Below are 19,721 nucleotides of genomic sequence, written 5' to 3'. Positions count from 1 at the left end.
TATCACTGCTCTGCAAAATAAATCACAAAAAATGTATCAAACTATCCAATACAACATTAATTTTCCCCAGCCATTTTAACTCAAAAATATTCCTTTTTCTCTACAGCCTGCTCTCTATCTTGTGTTTCAATATCACAGGCTGGGGTTGAGGAGAGGGAATGGGTTTCTTGGGGCACACTGGCCACGGTTTGCGTTTGGTGCAATCATCCACGCCGATACCCCCGACAGGACTCCGGGATAAAAAATCAAGTCTACTGCACCTGTTTCGTAAGATAGTTTCAACCAGCAGATAGTCAAGAGTAATATCCAACAGGCATTAGAAGACATGATGGAGAGGAGGAGGAGGAGATGGAGAGGGTAGGGAGGCTACTCGTTTTTGCAATATTAATCTGTTACGATACCAATTTATAAAGACTTGTATAATTATTTTTGCTCCAATCCTGTTCAAACTGCTCTAAAATTGAAATATATGTGCAGATATAACTACAATATTAACCTCCCACGTGCTCTTTCATGACACGCTTTATTAATTCATCTTTGATATTTGGGCTGATTGGACCTGGTGAGTGTAAAAACAAAGAATTATTGTGTTGCATTATGAGAAAAATGATGTTCACATATGAGGACATTCGTTTTACGTTTTAATCATTTTGATAGAACATTGCATTGTGCCTGAACACAGTAACATTTGTCCACAATGTAAAAACAAAATGAGAAACAACAATTTTGCCTCTTGGGACAATGTGTCTCATGCGAAGTGCTGCTCACAGGTGCAGGATGAAAAAAATAAATAATTAAATAAAAAAAATTCTGAACATTCTAAACTCTTAAAAATATTCTAAATTGAACATTTTTGCATTGTTGCTGTTCTTCTTCCTCTAAAAAAACTGCAATGTGGCCTAGACAACCCAAAATGTAATGTCCACATATGTAGACGCCAGGTCCTAGGAGGTTAACATTGTATTCAGAAGTTCCTCCCATCACTAGAATGTGTGTAGTGAATTGGCTGAATGTAAGAAGGGAAGAGAAAGTGCATTTACTGTGTATGAAATGTATGTGATGAGGTCCAAAACCTACCTATCTATTCGACATGGAGATGTTGTAGTTTTGCCTGGACTGTTCCACAAAATTTTCAGATTTTTGAATGTGATGACGGTGAATCCACAAATGTTGAACCTGATCATTCCTATCTGACTAGACCAGTGGTTCTTAACTTGGGTTCGATTGAACCCTAGGGGTTCGGTGAGTCCGTCTCAGGGGTTCGGCGGAGATCAAGACATGTACCCAATATGATTCGTGGACTGCGAGCGTCTCCAAACGCTGGCCGTGTCCCAATTCAACAAATGCACCCTTCAATATGCCTATCGAAGTACCCGCCCGACTTAATTTAATGGCACAATGGTGCATTTAAGGGCATTTAAGGGCACTTGAATTGAGACACGGCATGAGACATGGCCAGAGTGATGCCCCGGCATTGACTGGGAGGATCCCGGCGACAACCGTGCTCTGATTGGACATCTCTGAGGGACCATGGAAGCACATTACCGAAATTAGGTGATGGGTGTGTGTTAAAATGTTAAAATAATAAATTGCATAAATACAGTAAGTTCATTATTGGAATACATAAGATTAAAAATTAAAATCATTTCAGTGTGGTAGTGTTAAAAAGGTCAAGTCTTTGTGAAAAGGTATGTATGTAATTTGTTGTGAGTTCATGCATTGTACTGGTTTTATTCTTTGAACACAGTGATGTTAATACACGGTTCATTTTTTTCACCAGTAAAACATATATGTGTCTTGAATTTAAAAAAAAAAAAAAAAAAAAATTTTTCAATAAAGAAGGGTTCGGTGAATGTGCATATGGAACTGGTGGGGTTCAGTACCTCCAACAAGGTTAAGAACCACTGGCCTAGACCCAAGAGCTGACTATATTACAACACAAATCTACATTTCAACAATATTAATTTTAGCTGCCTCCATCTGTCTCAAAAATGATTGTCTTATACAACGTTGTGATGTCGTCTGAAACACAGCAATGAAACTTTATGGTAAACATGCAAGCGACTCACCAAAACAAGTAATCAAACAGTTTATAGATAATACCATACTGCGGAACATTTCAAGCATACAGTAGAGGGATGCCTGAAACATAGACTTGCAGATTTGTGTTTTATTGCAACATACTTTATAATAAACTATACACTTCCTCATACATAAAGTGAAAACTATTTGTAGGTTGGACACTCAAGAAAAGTAATTTATGTTCATTTCTATTTCATGAACATTTTTTATCTTCAATCTGTTTTCTAAAGTACAGCAGGCGACATGGGCAGCTTAAGGGACAAAAACAAATTATTTTGACAATCGCGCTGGATAAATGAGCTGTATAAGGCGCTCTTCAGACCACGGACCAGCATCGAATTGGAACTGTAATTGCTTTGCTGATGTGTCCAAAGTGTGAGAATGCAGGGTTATGGCACGATAACTTGTACATAGACATTTCCAAAGCTTCTAAACTTCTTTGCAGATGAAAGTTACTAAACGGACACGTGTTTGTTTTAAGTGCTCACAAATTGTCTTTAAATTACCTAATTAAAGCCTCCCTAATTAGCGCCTTCTAATTATATAGTTACAACTTTGGGCGTATGCAACTTAACTCACGACTTAGATAAGGTTCCGTGTGCAACGTAATTGGAGAGGTTTGAGATATTTTGGGAACACTTTATTGCTGGGTTTTAGATGACGTCACAACATTCTATAGGCCAATAATGTTTAATGCAGATGGGAACAGCTAAAATTAATGTTGTTAAAATGCAGATTTGTGTTGTAACAGTGAGTTCTGGACTCAAGGCAGTAACAGAAATGATCAGGTTCAATATTTGTGCATTGGAGTTTTGGTTATTTCATGGGAAAATATAATGTAATCAAGTGGGAAAACTGTATCTTGGATCTGGGAGTATGATCAATAACATCTACACTTTTATTGTAAAGGTTAAAGTTAAATCTGTCAACTGGACAAAAAGTTGCATGTGTGAAGACTTTTTGCTGCTTATCCAAGACGCTTCTTCAGTCCTGGTCAGATTACTGGTGGACACTGAAACTGTACGCCGCTATTTTTTACAGTTGTTGGGAAAGACAATCCTTCCTTGAACAGGTCCTTAGACATCACCTGTCCCTCATAAATAACTCCATCCTCGGACCCAAAGCAAACAAATGAAACAAAGAGAACAATAGAGCTAGCCAGTAGGCCCATTAAAGCTGAAACTATAAAGAAAAATAGCTGTTTACAGTTTTATTGTACTTAGCTCCTCCCTTCAGATAGATACAAGGCAGTGTCCTGGAGTAATCTGACCAGAACTGAAGAAGCGGCTTGGACGAGCAGCGAAACATCTTCACTCCTACAACTTTTTTGTTCAGTTGACAGATTTAATTTTAGCTTTTACGATGGGTCAGACCTGGATGACTTGGGGATTACACTTTTAATAACATGAAAACTTAATTCACAGCAAATAGTTTAATAAGAATGATTCAGGCTTAGGAACTAAACCCTTAATTCACGGTGCAATAGGCAACTTTTCTTGTGGGTGATCTGCTACCTGATTGTCTCCCCTGAGAAGGTATTGCTTTGCCTGGAATGTTCCACAGTATGGCATTAGACTTACATATTTAGCATGTTTTCAATCACAGGTGTTTGTATTGTGCAAAAATACCTTGAGAAACATACATTACCCACAGATCTGACATGTAACTAGGCCTGTCACGATAACACTTGAATATATTGCTAAAGTAAATATAGGCAATAAACGATAACATTGAAACTAATTTATGCCACTGATACAACAAAAAGAGTAGATTTTTACCACAAAAACTATTCTAAATCAACAATATCTTTCAAAAAACATGAGCTGCCATAAATAAATAGCAGAAAGAAACATGGTAGTATTGGTTAGTACTCAGTTTGCATCTGTAATGAGTCATAGAAGTGATTAAATCTTAAATCTTATCATATAGCCAGAAAATAACCAAACATTGCCCAGTAGTGCAATGAAAATGTACCTGCAATAAATACTGACCCCAAAAATATCATCGCGACAGGCCCCTCCTCCCATATCTTTTTAGAAGAAAATGTAAAATTTCCAAAAATGAATTTCACAAAACTTACAATTACTACTTCACATGGCCAATTGTCACTGTAAGACATGACAGGAGATGAGAACACACTCCAAACAGCTTTCCAATTAAACTACGATAATTTGGCTGACTTTGTGGGTAAAAGGTTTCTGACTCCAATCTTCTGGCACAAATTAGCATAATTGTCCATAAATGCTCATTTACTTTATTAAAATCTTAACTAGTTTTCTTGGCCCTGCGTATTCGGGATAGAGGTGATTGTTTTGGAGAGGCCAGACAAGCTTTGGTCAGTGACACCCGTCCGCTGGCAAATTTCAATTACTCCTCGACAAGCCAAAGGTCCGAGAGACTTAGACATCTCCAGATTACACGGCCTCTGTTGGTTTCATAATTACCTGGTCCTGTGATCCCTGCACCTGCTAATCAGTGTGGTTGAATGTCACCAGGAAATGAATTCACTTCTCTCCTTCTGCTTTCTGCCTGCAGGAAACCCGGATCAACTGCATTCGGATTGCTCGGAAAGGTAAAAATAGTCGTCACATACTGTATATTGGCCTATTCTATTCATCTTCATTGTTTTTGTGATGCCTGATTTCCACTGTGCTAAAACACTTGCAAAACACAAGTCTTACAGCAGCGTCAAGTTATTCTTCACTTTAACTGATGTTCCTGGCATCCAAACTATTCTGAGTTTCCAAGCATGTTCACAACAGAGTTCTTCAGTCACAGTAATAAATAAGAACTAGCATGCTAATGACACCATTCCTTGTTTGTAGATGATGGAAACTCTTTGAATTGGATGCAGACAGAGCAAAGTATTTTAATTTTAACCCTCAGAGCTGCTTTTCTGTATTGCGTCAAAACAAATTGTACTTATTTGCAAGAAAAAATTAAGTTGACGCCATTTAAAATAACATGTTTACATTTTGGGCACCATGATTGCATAGGCTGCATGTGCTTTTGTCTGCCACATATCAAATATCAAAATCATATGGACTGGATCAACAGTTTTGAACATTTCATCAAAAGAATAAACATAATTATTTAGACCAGAGGTACCCACTTTTTTTTTTGATTGAGGGCCACATCTCAAAACATATTTGAAGCGGAGGGCCACAGACTCTTGATAAATGCTGTAAGCTTTAAACACAGCTTTGCCAGAGCTGCTGTGTATTAATAAAGCTTGAAACACATTCATTTTAGGTCTGTATAACAATGTAATGTGATGTTTGAGGATATAGTGGTAGAAAAAGTTGAATTTGCTGTTAAAAGTACTGCTTATGATTAATTGGGCCGGTTCAGCAGAAGGCTTGTGAGCCAATAAAAACTGGTCTGAGTGCCGCATTTAGCCCCCGGGCCATAGTTTGGACACCCCTGGTTTAGACCATAGACCCTGGCAGGTAGAAATAGCAATGAGCTGAAGGGAGAGAATGACAAATTTGAAATATGGGCCCAGACTCTGTTAAAGGGCGTTTTGAATGTTGGTCTGACCTTAGTTTAGTTCTGATGTAGAGTTGGTTTGGTCTTGTTGTAGTCCTTGTATAGTCCTGTTTTAGTCTTAGTTTTGTGGTTTGAATGCACGCTTAGTGGTAAAGGCTGGATAGGTTGAGGAGGCTGGTGGTTCTGCTGCTTCATTGGGGTGAAAGAAGTTAACACTATGTTGAAGAAATGGCTGAAAGGAGAGACATCACTTTCTTTAAGGTGTGTTTTAAACTACTGCCACATCTCACATCAGTCTTAGAACCTTAAAATCAGGTCAAACTTGCACCGAGAGTTCAGTTATTGGGGTTGTATCGTAAAAAATATTTCACCAATACACCCAAGACATCAGTATTTATCCCCCGGGCTGTCGTTTCTATGAATGGCGATGATTGACAGAAAACACCTTTGTTGAACTGACACTTCCACTTCCTTTTGCCATCACAACTCTATCACTCGCTTTTCCAGTGCGGTACAACACTGCGGTACTCCGTGTTGGATCAGATGTCCGCTCGTTCACCCCATGTCCTCGGTATCTGTCCAAATCTCCCCCAGTCATATTGATACACTTTTTTCAAGGTCGTGACTTTTTTTCCTTTCTTACTTCACATCCCATGCTCCGTCATCCCGGATAAGAACTCTGCTTAGGGGATCTGACAGCGACTATAGTGTTGTTTTGGGTACCGCCGGGAAGAAAGACCCTGCCAACCTTTTCTCAAGTGCGACAGGCAAATAGGTGACGTTGACATTTCGGAAATTTCCTCCCGGGATTTGCGCCGCTTTGAAAATGTAGCACAAATATATTTTTTTTTTTATAGCTTGGAGTGTTTGCTTAAAGATAGATAGAAGATTCAAACAATAACGGAGGAGAGGATGGAGGCGGACAGGAGGGGTGATAGAGTGGCGTGTCCTCCCTCTTGGATGACTTATGTGAAGAGTTGGGAAGGCTCTTGGGGAAGGTGGCAGTTAAATTGGATTCCACTGGCTGAACTCTGTAGCGTTTGAAGTGCGATGGCATCAAGCGTGTCCTGTCGTTCTATGGTTGGAATGCAGTGTTTGCAAGTTCACTTCACACTTCAAAAGTACAGAAATTAAAATAAATCTAAACTATAACAGCACCGTAACTGTTAGGGAAAGTAAGTGTTGTCCTAACGAGTCCTACAGTTGTAAAGAGAGGCAAAGAGAAACTCTGGATGTCGAGGCAGCAGAAGTTCATTTACCATCAGTCCAGGACCCGGTGGCTTGAATACTCAACACTGCAAGTTAGGATCAGTCGTTCAAGTCTGACTATGCTTCCACACAAGGAGGTTTAAACAGGAGCTAAGAAGGACAGTCCTGAGACAAGCTGATGGAGATAAAATGAGAAGAGCAGCAGAACGCTTCTGTGAGACGAGTGAACAACGAAAGGGATAATGTTAAAGAAGGACAAACTCTGTGATAGTTGCATGACGCCATAGCCACAGAGAAATGTCAACAATGAACTGCAGGTGTCCTTACTAAGACTGTGCAGGAGATACTAAATTCCACGACAATAATGGGGTGGAAAAAGCATCCTCGTTGGAGAATATGGGGCATGCATTTTTGCCCTGCTGTGTTCATATTTGTACCAGTATAATACTTAGATTGGTATCTGGTAGTTTACAGTCTTCGAACTAGGTAAGGGTCAGGACATGAATGGGTAACCTATGAGTAACTACAGATCAATCATACCACCTCCAGAAAGTTACATACTGTACCTTTAACAAATGTCACCTGCACGATTCCAAGGAAATAAAATGTTAAAACCATAATTCAGATCATCCTCCATGAAGATACAGTAAATATGTCTTATGTCATACTGTGGAATATTATAGCCCAATTAATAACATTTCTGAAAAAAACATACAGGAAGAGGCTCTCCTCCACGTTAAATAAGAGTCAGGTTTGTGGAGCTGCAAGTCCACTCACTGTAAGGACACATGTTTTCCTAAGTTTTTCAGTACAGTAGAAACTACCAAAATGAAATTCTGAAACTTCCTATTACCCTGCCATTACAGTGGTGTAGAGTATGGCCCCACATTCGAGTTCCTCTCTTCATACAGACCTACACCAAACATGGGGAAACACAACAGAATTTTGCAGTGAATTTAAAACAGGCTCACAGCACGCTCCATCCCATCCTATCAGGCTACATATCCCTCTGTCTCTGCCTGCTTGTCATTTCACGTCCCTGCTCTCCTCTCTCTCCTCTCTCTCTCTCTACTCTCTCGCTCTACTCTCTCCTCTCTCTCCTCTCCTCCCCTCTCTCCTCTCACTCCACTCTTTTTTTACTCTCTCCACTCTCTCCTCTTTCTCTCTGTTGTCTCTCCTCTCTTTCTCCTCATTCTCTCCTCTTTCTCTTCTCTTTCTTTCCCCTCTTTCTCTCCTTTTTCTCTCTCCTCTCTGTCTCCTTTTTCTCTCCTCCTTCTCTCTTCTCTCTCTCCTCTTTCTCTCCTCTCCCTCATCTCTCTCTCCTCTCTCTTGCCTCTTTCTCTCCTCTCCCTCCTCCCTCTCGCCTCTTTCTCTCCTGTCTCTCCTCTTTCTCCCCTCTCTCTTCTCTCTCTCCCCTCTCTCTCATCTTTCTCCCCTCTTACTCTCCTCTTTCTCCCCTCTCTCTCCTCTCTCTCTCCTCTTCCTCTCCTCTTCCTCTCCTCTTTCTTTCCTCTCTGTGGGCTCTGAGCAGCAGTGTTCCCTCAAACACCTGGTCCTCCCGGTGGAGGCACAGAGGTGGACAGTCTTTTCTGCTCTCTGCCTCCTCTTTCTCTCCTCTTCCTCTCCTCTTTCTCTCTCCTCTTCCTCTCCTCTTCCTCTCTCTCTCCTCTCTGTGGGTTCTGAGCAGCAGTGTTCCCTCAAACACCTGGTCCGCCCGGTGGAGGCACAGAGGTGGACAGTCTTTTCTGCTCTCTGCCTCCTTTAGTCTCCACATGAGGCTCCCTAAGCTCTTTGTTGTCCTGTCTCTGCATGACTTATGACTAGCATTAGCAGATAGCACAGAACAATAGGAGCACAATCAGCGGGCCGCGGCCTCTGATCTCCTCCCAATTCGACGCACTTATTTTTATCATATCCCTTTTATGATGTGTATTGTTTGAGCATATGGTGTAAAATATAAAAATATAGTGATTTACCAAGGTGACAACAAATAGAAATAGCCTAGCTTCTCTCTTGGGTTAGCAGTGAAGATATGGATAGTTGCTTTTTCCACTTTTCACTTTTAAAAGATGCAGATGAGGTAAATTTGTCCTCTGCATTTGACCTATTTGCTCTATTTACATCTTTATCTTCAGCTTTTAAATCAAGACAAAGAAAACCACAGGCTAGGCAGTATGCTAATAGACGTGAGAGCAGACATTAGGAGCCTGAACGATCATACAAAATATGACTGACACTGAGGGTCGTTCAATAGACCTAAGTAATAATAATAATGTACTTAAATCCTCCCTTCAGACAGATATAAGGCAGTATCTTTATGGCAGTAACTAGTAAAGCTACTTGGATGAGTTGACAAAATAAAATTTTCTTTTGAAATGGAGCCTACCTGGACAAAGGAGGAATTATACAGACACCTACAGTATGAAAACATTATAGATTAATTATAGATTATATATTCTGATAATCCCACCTGGCCTCTTGGGTTCATTCCTGCTTCTAGTCACACATTCTTGTCCGTTCTTCTCATGAACAGCCAGATCAGAATGTAGAGTTGATCATTTAATGTGCAATAACTGTGCAGATGTGTAGTGGTTAGGAACATTTTCCTATTATTCCCACTTGAGTTTAAGTGATTGCACTGTAAAGCATTATAATTACCTACATATGATGTTTAACTTTGTTCTGCACAGCACATATTGGCCAATTAAGGCAAATGTGATTCTACTTCACTATTACAGTTTGAAATGTGGTGGTCACCTAGAAACCACCAGGTTGTTATAGTTTGTTTTTTTTTTGTAGCAAAACAACTCACAACAATTGGCAGCAATTAGTCTACAGTTACTTTTTAATTGTGTCGACTATTGACATTCAGAAAAATTCAAGAAATACATAGTGCATGAGCATGAAACATTTGAACAACAAAATCTTGGTCAATTTAATATAATCTGAAACACAGCTGGTGCTGTACCTGATTTTTCCAGGTTTAAAAATGTGAAACAGAACTGGTTCTTTTAAATGGTTTGCAGTAGTTCAACGCTATTCCTCACTTACCATATGCATGGCAAGTATCCTAATTATTCACAGCTTTTCTAAGCAAGTTTATAAACATTTTTCACAACTCGCTGAGATCGGAGTGGAGTTTTGCTCTTAGTAAAGCAAACAACAACTAGCATGCAAACATGTGCTTTTTGATTAGCGTACACGGACACTTAGCACACAGTAGAGCTGCGTATACAATATATCTGGAGTGGGGCAAGACACATTTTCCTTAAATAAATGGCAAAAAATCAGGTACAAGGTTTTAAAATTTTAGAAAGTAGAAGATTTTGATATTGTTAATCAGAATCAAAATTTAGAATAACAATTACAATAGTAAAATATGAACAATGATTAAAAAGCAACTTCCTTCTCCCAACATCTATGACACTCTTTACCACACTGTTTAGCAGTGTAATGAAACACCTGGTTTATCCCCCCAGAACAGAACACTGTCTTCTATCACACATCTCAAACTCAGTGGGATCATGTCGGAGCAGTCGGATTTGGGCAGCTCTCCCGTCTCTAAATATGGCCCTGTAGCAGAATGACTCACCACTAGCACCGTTTGTGTGCTTACCACCAGTCTGCCAGAGCCCATTGTGAGCCAGAAACTATACTGCCCAGATTATCAAACCAGCTCTGCATCCTGTCGTGCTTTGAGTTACAGAAAAATGACAATAACAAGAAGAACTGTATATACAGCTTTGGAAGCAGTCAACGATGCTGTAACAGAGCTGCTCTGAGATGTGAGAGAGAAATGGACTGCATATGCAAGATTGCCATTGGCTGATATATCGAGGCAATATTGGCACTTTTTAGCATCTTGGTAGCCTTGCCAGCAAGACGAATTGATGATTTTGTGATTTTTGTGAGTTCACAAACTCTTGAGAATCCATCTTGTACAGCCAAGTTAGCATCCTGGCTATCAGCCTTGAATCTCTTGCAGAGGCTGATATGTTGTTTGAGCCAAAAAGATGCCTAAAGAATATGCATGATGCTTTATTTGAAGAGGACTCTGCACAAAATGTGACTGCCCAGCTCTCATATGGACTTTGTAGTGAAAGAGGTTTGTGGAGTAGCCATTTCAAATCATATAATTATCAACCCAAAAATATCTGGAGACCTGCAGAAAAAAGTCCTTTGATTTCTAATTATGTAAATGTGTGTGAATGCAAGACAAGTCAGTCAGATTTTGATAAAAGAACTTTATCCCATGGTTTAAAGTTTAAAGGCCTTATATTACACAAAATTGATTCACGTGAGTGTTAAGCCATGTTAGAATGTACCTCATCAAAAACAGACCTGGAGTTGTGTTTTGTTTCATTCACATGTTTGAGTAACACTTTATTACCAGTCTGTAACATCTCCAAAGCTCAAAATGCTCTATTCCACTTTGTGATGTCATGTAGTGGTAGTTTTCAAGGTAACCGCTCCTTTTATCTTTTGTTCAGTAGAGATTGGCAAATCCGAGGTTGAAATAATCCAAATGATTCTAGTGAAGGCGCATGGAATTTAAAAACACAGTGGAGCACTTCCTGTATCACCACATGACATCACATGAAGAACTAAACATGCAGGGTTTGTGTGTTAAACATAACATAAACTATATTCTTGTGTAATCTAGTGTAATTTATACTGTGTGCCAGTTGTCCTCTGAGGTTGGATTTTCTGAGTTCTGAGTTGTAAATTCAAACTGATACATTCTTCCATCTGAGAATTACTACTTGGAAACTTGGGCAACATTTCCAAACCCCAATCTGGACCTAAGTCAGAAAATCCAACATGACTGTGCCTTGCGTTCGGATGTATAATATACTACGACTACTAAAATATTGATACTACTTGTGTTTTTTTTTTCTGTTTAGTTGCCTCCTACTGTCCACTTGCTTCTGTGAGGCTACTCCCTGCATCGAGCCTCTGTTATAAATGTGATCTTATGCTCTCTTGGCCAAATAATTAGTTACAGTTACCTGTTACTTCTCCACCAAAGTAATTGTGTTACTGTGTGATGAAAGTAACTAATGACCAGATAAAGTAACTATTAAATTACAAAAAAATAAAAATAAAAGATCCCTCCAAAATACACCCCAGCTTTTTTTCTGGCCTGCAAATCACCACATGCACCGAGAGTCACAGAACTTAAGCCCCACCACGGACTCACTGTACACTGATACCAACGCAGGACAAACTACTGTGCCCTTTATGCAGCAGACTGTGGCCCAACAGAGCTTTTACCAAATCACAGATATCAGAACATTACAAACATGTGCGCGCCACATGACAGCACGGACACACTTGTAAAACCAGAGTTGAATTAGCAAAAAGGTATTAAATTAGCTGCACTTACGATTAGCATGAGCGGAGAGCTGTGTCCACTGTCCCATCACGTTTTTTTAGCGATATGTAAACTCCAGATGCACATGTCACTTTCACTGTAATCATCTGTTTGTTCTCCAAAGAGTCTACAAATAATGATGCATATCCATGAAATCCACTTGTATTCTGCACATTTCCTCTTGAAAAGATTGACTATGTGAATTTAAACCAATGAAATGTGAGGAAAGTGTTTACGCCCACTTAACGCTGCTTCTGATTGGTCACCTGTACAGTCACTCTTTTTTTTAGCCAATCACTGTCTGTAATCCCTCGTTTCAGTCTTGTTTACTTCCCAAAACAAAGGGAAAACGTTGCAGCTTGTCTGAATGAGATGAGAGAGCAGAGTCTGATCTGTCACCTGCTCAGACTCAGTAAAATAACGATCCCCATTACAACGGCGTTACAGCAGAGGAAAAAGTCATTAGTTAGATTACTCGTTACTGATAAAATACAGCATTATTCCCAACACTGGTCAGCAAAAACAACTCTCACTCAATTGAGTTTAATCACTTAGATAATAGAATTTGGCTTTTTGGCAGATTTGTATATTCCCCAGTATTACTTGATTGTGTTGTTATTATTATATTGTGATGTATGCTTATTGCTTTTCACATTTGACAACTGGAACACAGAAACTTGGAGAATAACATCACTCCGAGGTCAAAGCTCTGACCTTTGACCTCTGCAAACCTTTTAAAATAAACTAGGACTAGTTCTGTTTTAAACCGTTTTTTAAGTTAAAGTGCCTTTAATGGAGCTGACTACAAAGTTGATATCTTCCCTTGATTATTAACTCAATTTCTTGTTATAGCGGAAGAAAATTAGCTTAGATGCGACACAGTCAATTCAGTTTTAGCTTTTCTGTTTCTTCTTTGGACTAAAAAGTTTGACTTCTCTCCCTAGCTCGCGGACTTCACAAAAACCCAGTTAGCCATCTTAATTAAGCTACAAAACTCTGCATCGAGCATCTAAGCTATGCCATGTAATCGTATTGGCAGGCAGTTTTCCCTCGGTGTCAGTCCAATTTCAACTGTTTGAAACGCAACTTTCAAACTTTCATTTAACTCTTTGTGGTCTAGCCGACTTACCGTACAAAGTTGCAAGTCTGATTCCATTCCCGTATATATGCAACAGTTTTTTTTTTTCTTTTTAAACTTTTGACTGACATAAACTAGACAGTCATGTTGTTCAGAAAAAGGCAGAATTTCATGGTTTTGGAAGAGATTTTCACTGTGAATGTTGCAGTAGGAGGCGAGCAGATGCTGTCTCAGTGGAGTGATAACCGGAGCGTGAGACAAAAATGAAAATAGACCCTTTGGAAATTGCGCGGTGATGTATTGCTTTCACTGGATATTTCTGTTCACCTGTACTGTTCAAAAAAGCCGAACCTATTTTGCAAAGGGAGACATACAGCTAAAATGGTGGTCTATATATGTCCATGATTGGGTCTATAGAAAAAGGCTATGCTGCTTTGGCAAATAATAAAAAGGAAAGATGAGAGAAATTGCACATATATGGACCAAAATCATGTTATCCATATTCACCGATACTGTCAAATCGTCCTTTACAGTTATTTGGTCTTTTTGCATGTCAAAAATTGCATGTAAATTACAGCTAATTTGATCAGTATATAAAGGGGAAGTAGATATGGATAAGAACGAGAGGAACCAAGAGAAAACTGTCTGTGTAATCATCAGTCGTCCAGGTCTGATCCATAGAAAAAGAAACATTTAAATCTGTCAACTGGACAAAAAGTTGTAGGAGTGGAGACGCCTGGCTGCTCGTCTTCTATTTTTTAGGGTCAGATTACTGCTGGACACTGCCTCATATCTGTCTGAAGGGAGTCATCTGCCTGAGTCATACTTGGTGTAATCATTCAGGCCCCTAATGAGTGCTCTCACACTTATTAGCATGCTTGCTAGCCCTATTGTTCTCTTTGTTTTGGCTCTGAGGATGGAGTTATAAATAGGAGATAGATGAGAAGCAAAAAGAAAGATCTCGCTTTGATACCTTTTATGTGATAACTAGCTAACTAGAGGCACCGCTCTGTCTGAAGCTCTGTTGCTCGAGGATCTGCTGAGCTCTGTTTTAACGCTATCTGACCATTAAGTATGGACTTAATTGGTACTACAACAGGTGTGGTGATTTGGGCAGTGAAACAACTCCTTTCCAAATAGCATTAAAATGTCACAAGCTAGCATTAGCCAACTGTTTTTCAGCTAAATGAAAGGGAACTTGCAATAGTGTTGAAGATCATACAGTTAACAATACAATTAAATCACTTGGCTAATCATAATCAAATCAAGCTAACTGCTTTTTATAAATCCATTATGCATGTATTTCATTTAAAAAGTGAGGTTTATTTTCATTAGAAGTATTTTGAATTATATATGCCATCGTTTATCATGTGTAATATATTCAATAACTTCATCTTACTATGATGTTGTCCTGTTGCTAGCCTGGTAGCCTTGCGTCTTGTACCAATTTGTGAGTCAGCCTGTGATTCTGTAGACGTCCTAGGCCTACTTTCTTCTGTGAGGGAAACACAAGTAGGAAGATTATGTCATTGGATGAAATTGCTTCAAGTACGCTACAATCTCTATTATCTAAACAGCAGGTTTCACACAGGTCAATTTCAACACGATAGCGCTCCTCACTGACGATAGACCTACAGTATATTTAAGTGCAGACAGTGCTGTGACCTCTATAACCACCTCGCCTTCTACGGGATTAGAAGACTCTATAAGGATTTACCCAGGCCAGGCACCTGCACAACATATCAACTTAAATACAGCATTATTACACCCAAGAGCACACAGGGGGCAGCGTAATTTGTACAGATATGGCATGGTCTTCATTGGGTTTAGGAGGATTAGTTTAGAGCTGGGCAGCGATTGTTGTGTGCAAAGGTTAAAAGAAGGTTTTTTGGGTTTTTTTCAGTACCTGTTTATTTAAGCATTTAGGCCTATATTTACTGGATTTTTTTTTTTTTTTTTTTTTTTTTTTTTTTACAATGTATCTGGTTATTTAGAAATGAAGTCCAGATTTCAATAAGGCTCAGTATTAGTCTATTTTGTAATTTTTCTAACGTCTATATTCAAATAAAGGATTGGGATGTTAATTAACCTTTTGAATTTGAAACTAATTTTCAAATCAAAGTTTCTCTAATCGTGTGGTTGTCCTGTGTAGTCTTCTGCTCCATTCGCCTCACTGTGAGCTGAATAGATGACTGGTAATAATGGAAGTCCTGGCTTAGGCTTCAGTCCTGACTCGGGTCTGGTAAAGGTCGGTCCTCTTGCTTAGTCCTTGTTTAGTCCTGGTGCAGTTCTGGTGCATTCCTGGTTCAAATCACCTCTCTGCTTACAAAACATCAATATCTCTATCATAGTTTTCAAAGTAAACATGATCTACACCAGCGGTAAACCCCACACATTGTCGCTGATAGATCACTAATGCATATTTAATCATTTATCCCGTGTCGGTCTCAGTGTGCAGACTTTAGTGGGCTGTTCCTCTGTCATCACTCACTCATCTCTTTTTAGATGTTTAAAAAACTCAGACAGAGCTTGTGCTGAGCAGGGAGAGAGACTGATGTGTGTGTGTGCTAGGCAGAGAGAGAGAGACTGGTGCATGTGTGTGTGTGCTGCGCAGAGAGAGAGAGACTGGTGTAGGTGTGTGTGTGTGTGTGTGTGCGCTGAGTGGAGAGAGAGACTGGTGTATGTGTGTGTGCGTGTGTGTGTAAGGTGAGTGGTTCACAGACCGGAGCAGGCCTCTGTGATCCTGTTCTTTTGACTGATGCTTGTGACCTGTGATAAAACGTGTTAACGTGCTCAGCTCTACTTTAAATACCCAACAGTCCATTAAGAAACCACAAGGGGAAGGTTCTGGAGGTGTGTCAGTGCGGTCAGTGACATCCTGTGGAGGGTTTGTTGATGAGGGAAAAGCATTACTATAGGCAGCCATTTTGTTTGTATATGCTTTTTGACTGTAAATCTCTCTGCACTTAAAATAAGGGCTTCACACAGACTGGTTTCACTCAGGTGAGAAACCTTAAACACTAATATGAATCAAAAGCATATTTTCTCCATATAAAAAGCAGAAATGAACCATATTGCAAATACATTTAACCAAGTAGAAGGTATAAAGGGTAATCATCGAGATACTGTTTTTGCAATCAAGACGTTTCAGCTCAAAAGCCGTTTTCAATTTGATGTTACTGGTTTGAGGCACTGAGATTTATACTACTCTGAGTTAAAGTCCAGAGTTTTCAGAGTGAAACTGAAGCTATCAGGGCTGGCCCTAGCTTTCATGGGACCCTAAGCAGAATGTGTCTCTGGGCCCCTCGCAGTGAATGTGCCTGGGCTCAGCTATTGGTCACTCACATTTGACAACGTTATGACCCTGCTCTCATCATAGTGTCCAATTGTGTTGTTTTAATGTTTTAATCTAACTTGTAAAACAGCCATTCAAAAGTACCTCTGGGGCCTTAGCTACCTCGGGGTTGCAACACATAGATAAAACAAATGTAGGCAGCAGATTTTTTGCCACTATATATATATATATATATATATATATATATATATATATATATATATATATATATATATATATATATATATATATATATATATATATATATATATATATATATATATATATATATATATATATATATAAAAACAATTATATTATTTTCAATGCAAATATATGGGCTCTTGGGGGCCCTCTAGTGGCTTTGCGGTCTTAAGCAGCTGCTTAGTCTGCTTATAGTCTGGGCCAATCTTGCTAGCTATTAGCTAACAACCTAATTTAACAGTTAGCTAGTAAATATCAAATTGGAAATGGCTTTTGGATGGGAGTGGAAACATCTTGATGACCATTGTTGAAACTTTGTCTACATTGACCCACTCCTGGACGAATGAGGGATCACACCACCCCCAGATGTGTAACCAAGGAACACAAAAACATAATCATGAGATTTTTAACATAGATTTCTAAAATGTATGTATTTAATGACTTTCTTTTTACAGTATAAACCTAATTGAATAACAAACTGAATCATTATTTGTACTGATATGGAGGAAGTTGGGTTGGACAAACCTTGTCCAAATGCATATTTTTGTTGTTTCCTTTAGCAAGACTTTTCACCAACTTTTCCCTACACAAACATACACACACCTTACTAAAGAAATGCATTGAAAAAACAAAAGCAAATCAGAGGAGTGTGATTTCAGACCTCCCTGGATGATCCCAGTCCACAGTCAAACCCTTCAATTGATTTTCAGTATTAAGTTAAGTAAGGTTATACTTTATTGTCTTGGATATGAAGTGCATACAGCTGCATCTCCAACTCAATAAATCTACACAATACTCACTGTGTTATATAATCAGTGAAGTTTGTAGAAAAAAATCAATCAATACAAATGCTACTGTTTACGGTTAACTACTCAACTAAAGAGATATATTGATTTGCAAAAGGAGTATTTAGTTTTTTCCAACCACTGATTCAATTTTCTCAAACCCACCACCACCGTACTGAAAGACCATAAATTAAACATAATCATAATTACACTGACACCCGGATTCCGAGGGAGCCATTTTTCTTGTTGGAGATTGACTTGGCAGCGTCTGAGGCTGCGTTAGTCAAAGGAACAGCCTGCAGGAATCCCCCAGCTCGCTCACAAGTCCAGATCGGAGCTGTCAGTCTGTTTGGCAGAGAAAGAACCATGTTGTCTATGTTAATTGTATTATTGTATCATAAGGAAGCAGGCATGATTCAGTGACACAGAATTGAGGGACATACCAGCGCGTCTTGGCAATTAGGTTGGGTTCTAATTGATATCGCCACAAGAGCTGGAAGATTAATTGACATCTGAATCAAAGTTGTAATTTGGACAGTTGTAATTATCAAATGGAAGAAGCTGCAGTAATTTTAGTAAATGCAATGTTCTCCTGCAGAGAACGAAATAAGTGTGTCATATCATATAATTCTTCCTAATCCCGAACTTTAGACTCCCGCAAACATGTTGAAAATACATTTGGTTTAAAGGGCCCATATTTGGTTTTAAGGGCCCATTTTCTGTTCCATGTTATAATGTTTTCTCATCACAAACATCACAAACGGACCTGGAGTTGTGTTTTGTTTCATTCACACAAACACACAAACCCTGCATATCTTCTCACAACCAGAAAACACTCTGTTCCACCTTGTGATGTCATGCTGCACTAGGATCATTTGGATAAATTCAGCCCTGGAATCTCTGCTGAACAAAAGGGAACTGGAAAACTACCACTTCATGACATCACAAGGTGGAACAGAGCATTTTGAACTTTTGGAGATGCACAAACTAATAATAAAATGTTGCTCAAACATGTGTGAATGAAACGAAACACAACTCCACTCATGTTTTTGAGAAGATAACAACATTCTAACATGAGTTAAAGCTCACAAGAGTCACTTTTGTGTAATATAGAACCTTTAAGATACACTCTATAGCCCCCGTAGGGAAATGTCCTCTGCATTTGACCCATTCTTCAGTGTCTCTCGAGATCTTGAGCAGGATTTTAACTATTATGCATATTTTGGGTCGAACCTGAAACTTTCTTGCTTTGATTCATGAGTGCTGCCTAGTTAATGTGCATATAGTTAATTGAAATCTTCCCAAGTGTTCCTGAAATTACTGTTTTGATTTAGTTTAAGTTTATGGTTTTACTTCCTGGTTGGATGTGGACACCAGATGACATAAGTGATGTAAGTGGAGGTAAATCGAAAACTAAGGTAACCCTTACCCTTACCCTTGTTTACAGCACTGTAAACAAGGGTAAAATAATATTGGGTACTAATATTTAGACATTATCATTTAACAAATACAAATATATGACTCCTTTTTGTTTATGAAATTGATTTTGAACTGACATATACAGTTAAAGCAAACCAAAATGCTCCAAAATGCGCCAAAAAAAACAAAAAAACCAAAAACAATTTCCCTATTAACACCCACTGCATGTTTTAGTTGTTCCTGACTGTTTTGATAGAATTGTCTAGAATTACCAATTAGCACCATCCTAATGGGTCCTGGCACTGTGTTCTGCCTCTGTCTGTGTGCGCAGCTGCCTGTAAGGACTCCAAACGTGCTCTGGAGGTGTCCCAGCACGCCGAGGACATGGGCCTGATTCTGGGCGCCTGTGCCGGAGGTCTGGTGGTCCTCATCCTGCTGCTCGGAGCCATCGTCATCATCGTCAAGAAGGGGTGAGTTGGGTTCATTTCACCTGGTATTGTGTAAAGAGGTTTGGGGAAAGATAAATGTGATGTTTTTTATTTACTTACCTATGACTCGATGGGTGTGATTACATAGACAGACAGCCAAAAATCAAACAAGATTAATGTCATTTTTGATGTGTGTTTATATCATGGCCTGTGTGAAGAAGTGGACTAAGTGAGTGTGATGTCAGCCATAGAGTTATCCTCCTGTCAAATAAAACGCATCGAGGCTAAAGGCAAAGTTAAAGGGGCGAATTTGGAGCAT

General features: G+C 39.1%; 1 protein-coding gene across 6 annotated transcripts in view; it reads left to right on the top strand.

Annotated features, from left to right (window-relative positions):
- Window positions 1-19,721, top strand: part of LOC117378592 (receptor-type tyrosine-protein phosphatase U-like) — a 406,105-nt gene that overhangs the window by 311,001 nt on the left and 75,383 nt on the right. For all 6 annotated transcript variants that reach the window (XM_055225577.1, XM_033975221.2, XM_055225579.1 and 3 more), the window contains exons 13-14: window positions 4,618-4,654; window positions 19,306-19,444. In XM_055225577.1, coding sequence (XP_055081552.1) covers window positions 4,618-4,654; window positions 19,306-19,444 — 176 coding nt within the window. The remainder of the gene's footprint in view (window positions 1-4,617; window positions 4,655-19,305; window positions 19,445-19,721) is intronic.

Source organism: Periophthalmus magnuspinnatus, chromosome 11 (assembly GCF_009829125.3).
Source record: "Periophthalmus magnuspinnatus isolate fPerMag1 chromosome 11, fPerMag1.2.pri, whole genome shotgun sequence".
Classification (NCBI taxonomy): Eukaryota; Metazoa; Chordata; class Actinopteri; order Gobiiformes; family Gobiidae; genus Periophthalmus; species Periophthalmus magnuspinnatus.
Note: the sequence above shows the minus strand (reverse complement) of the source record. Positions and strands in the feature narration are given on the sequence as shown.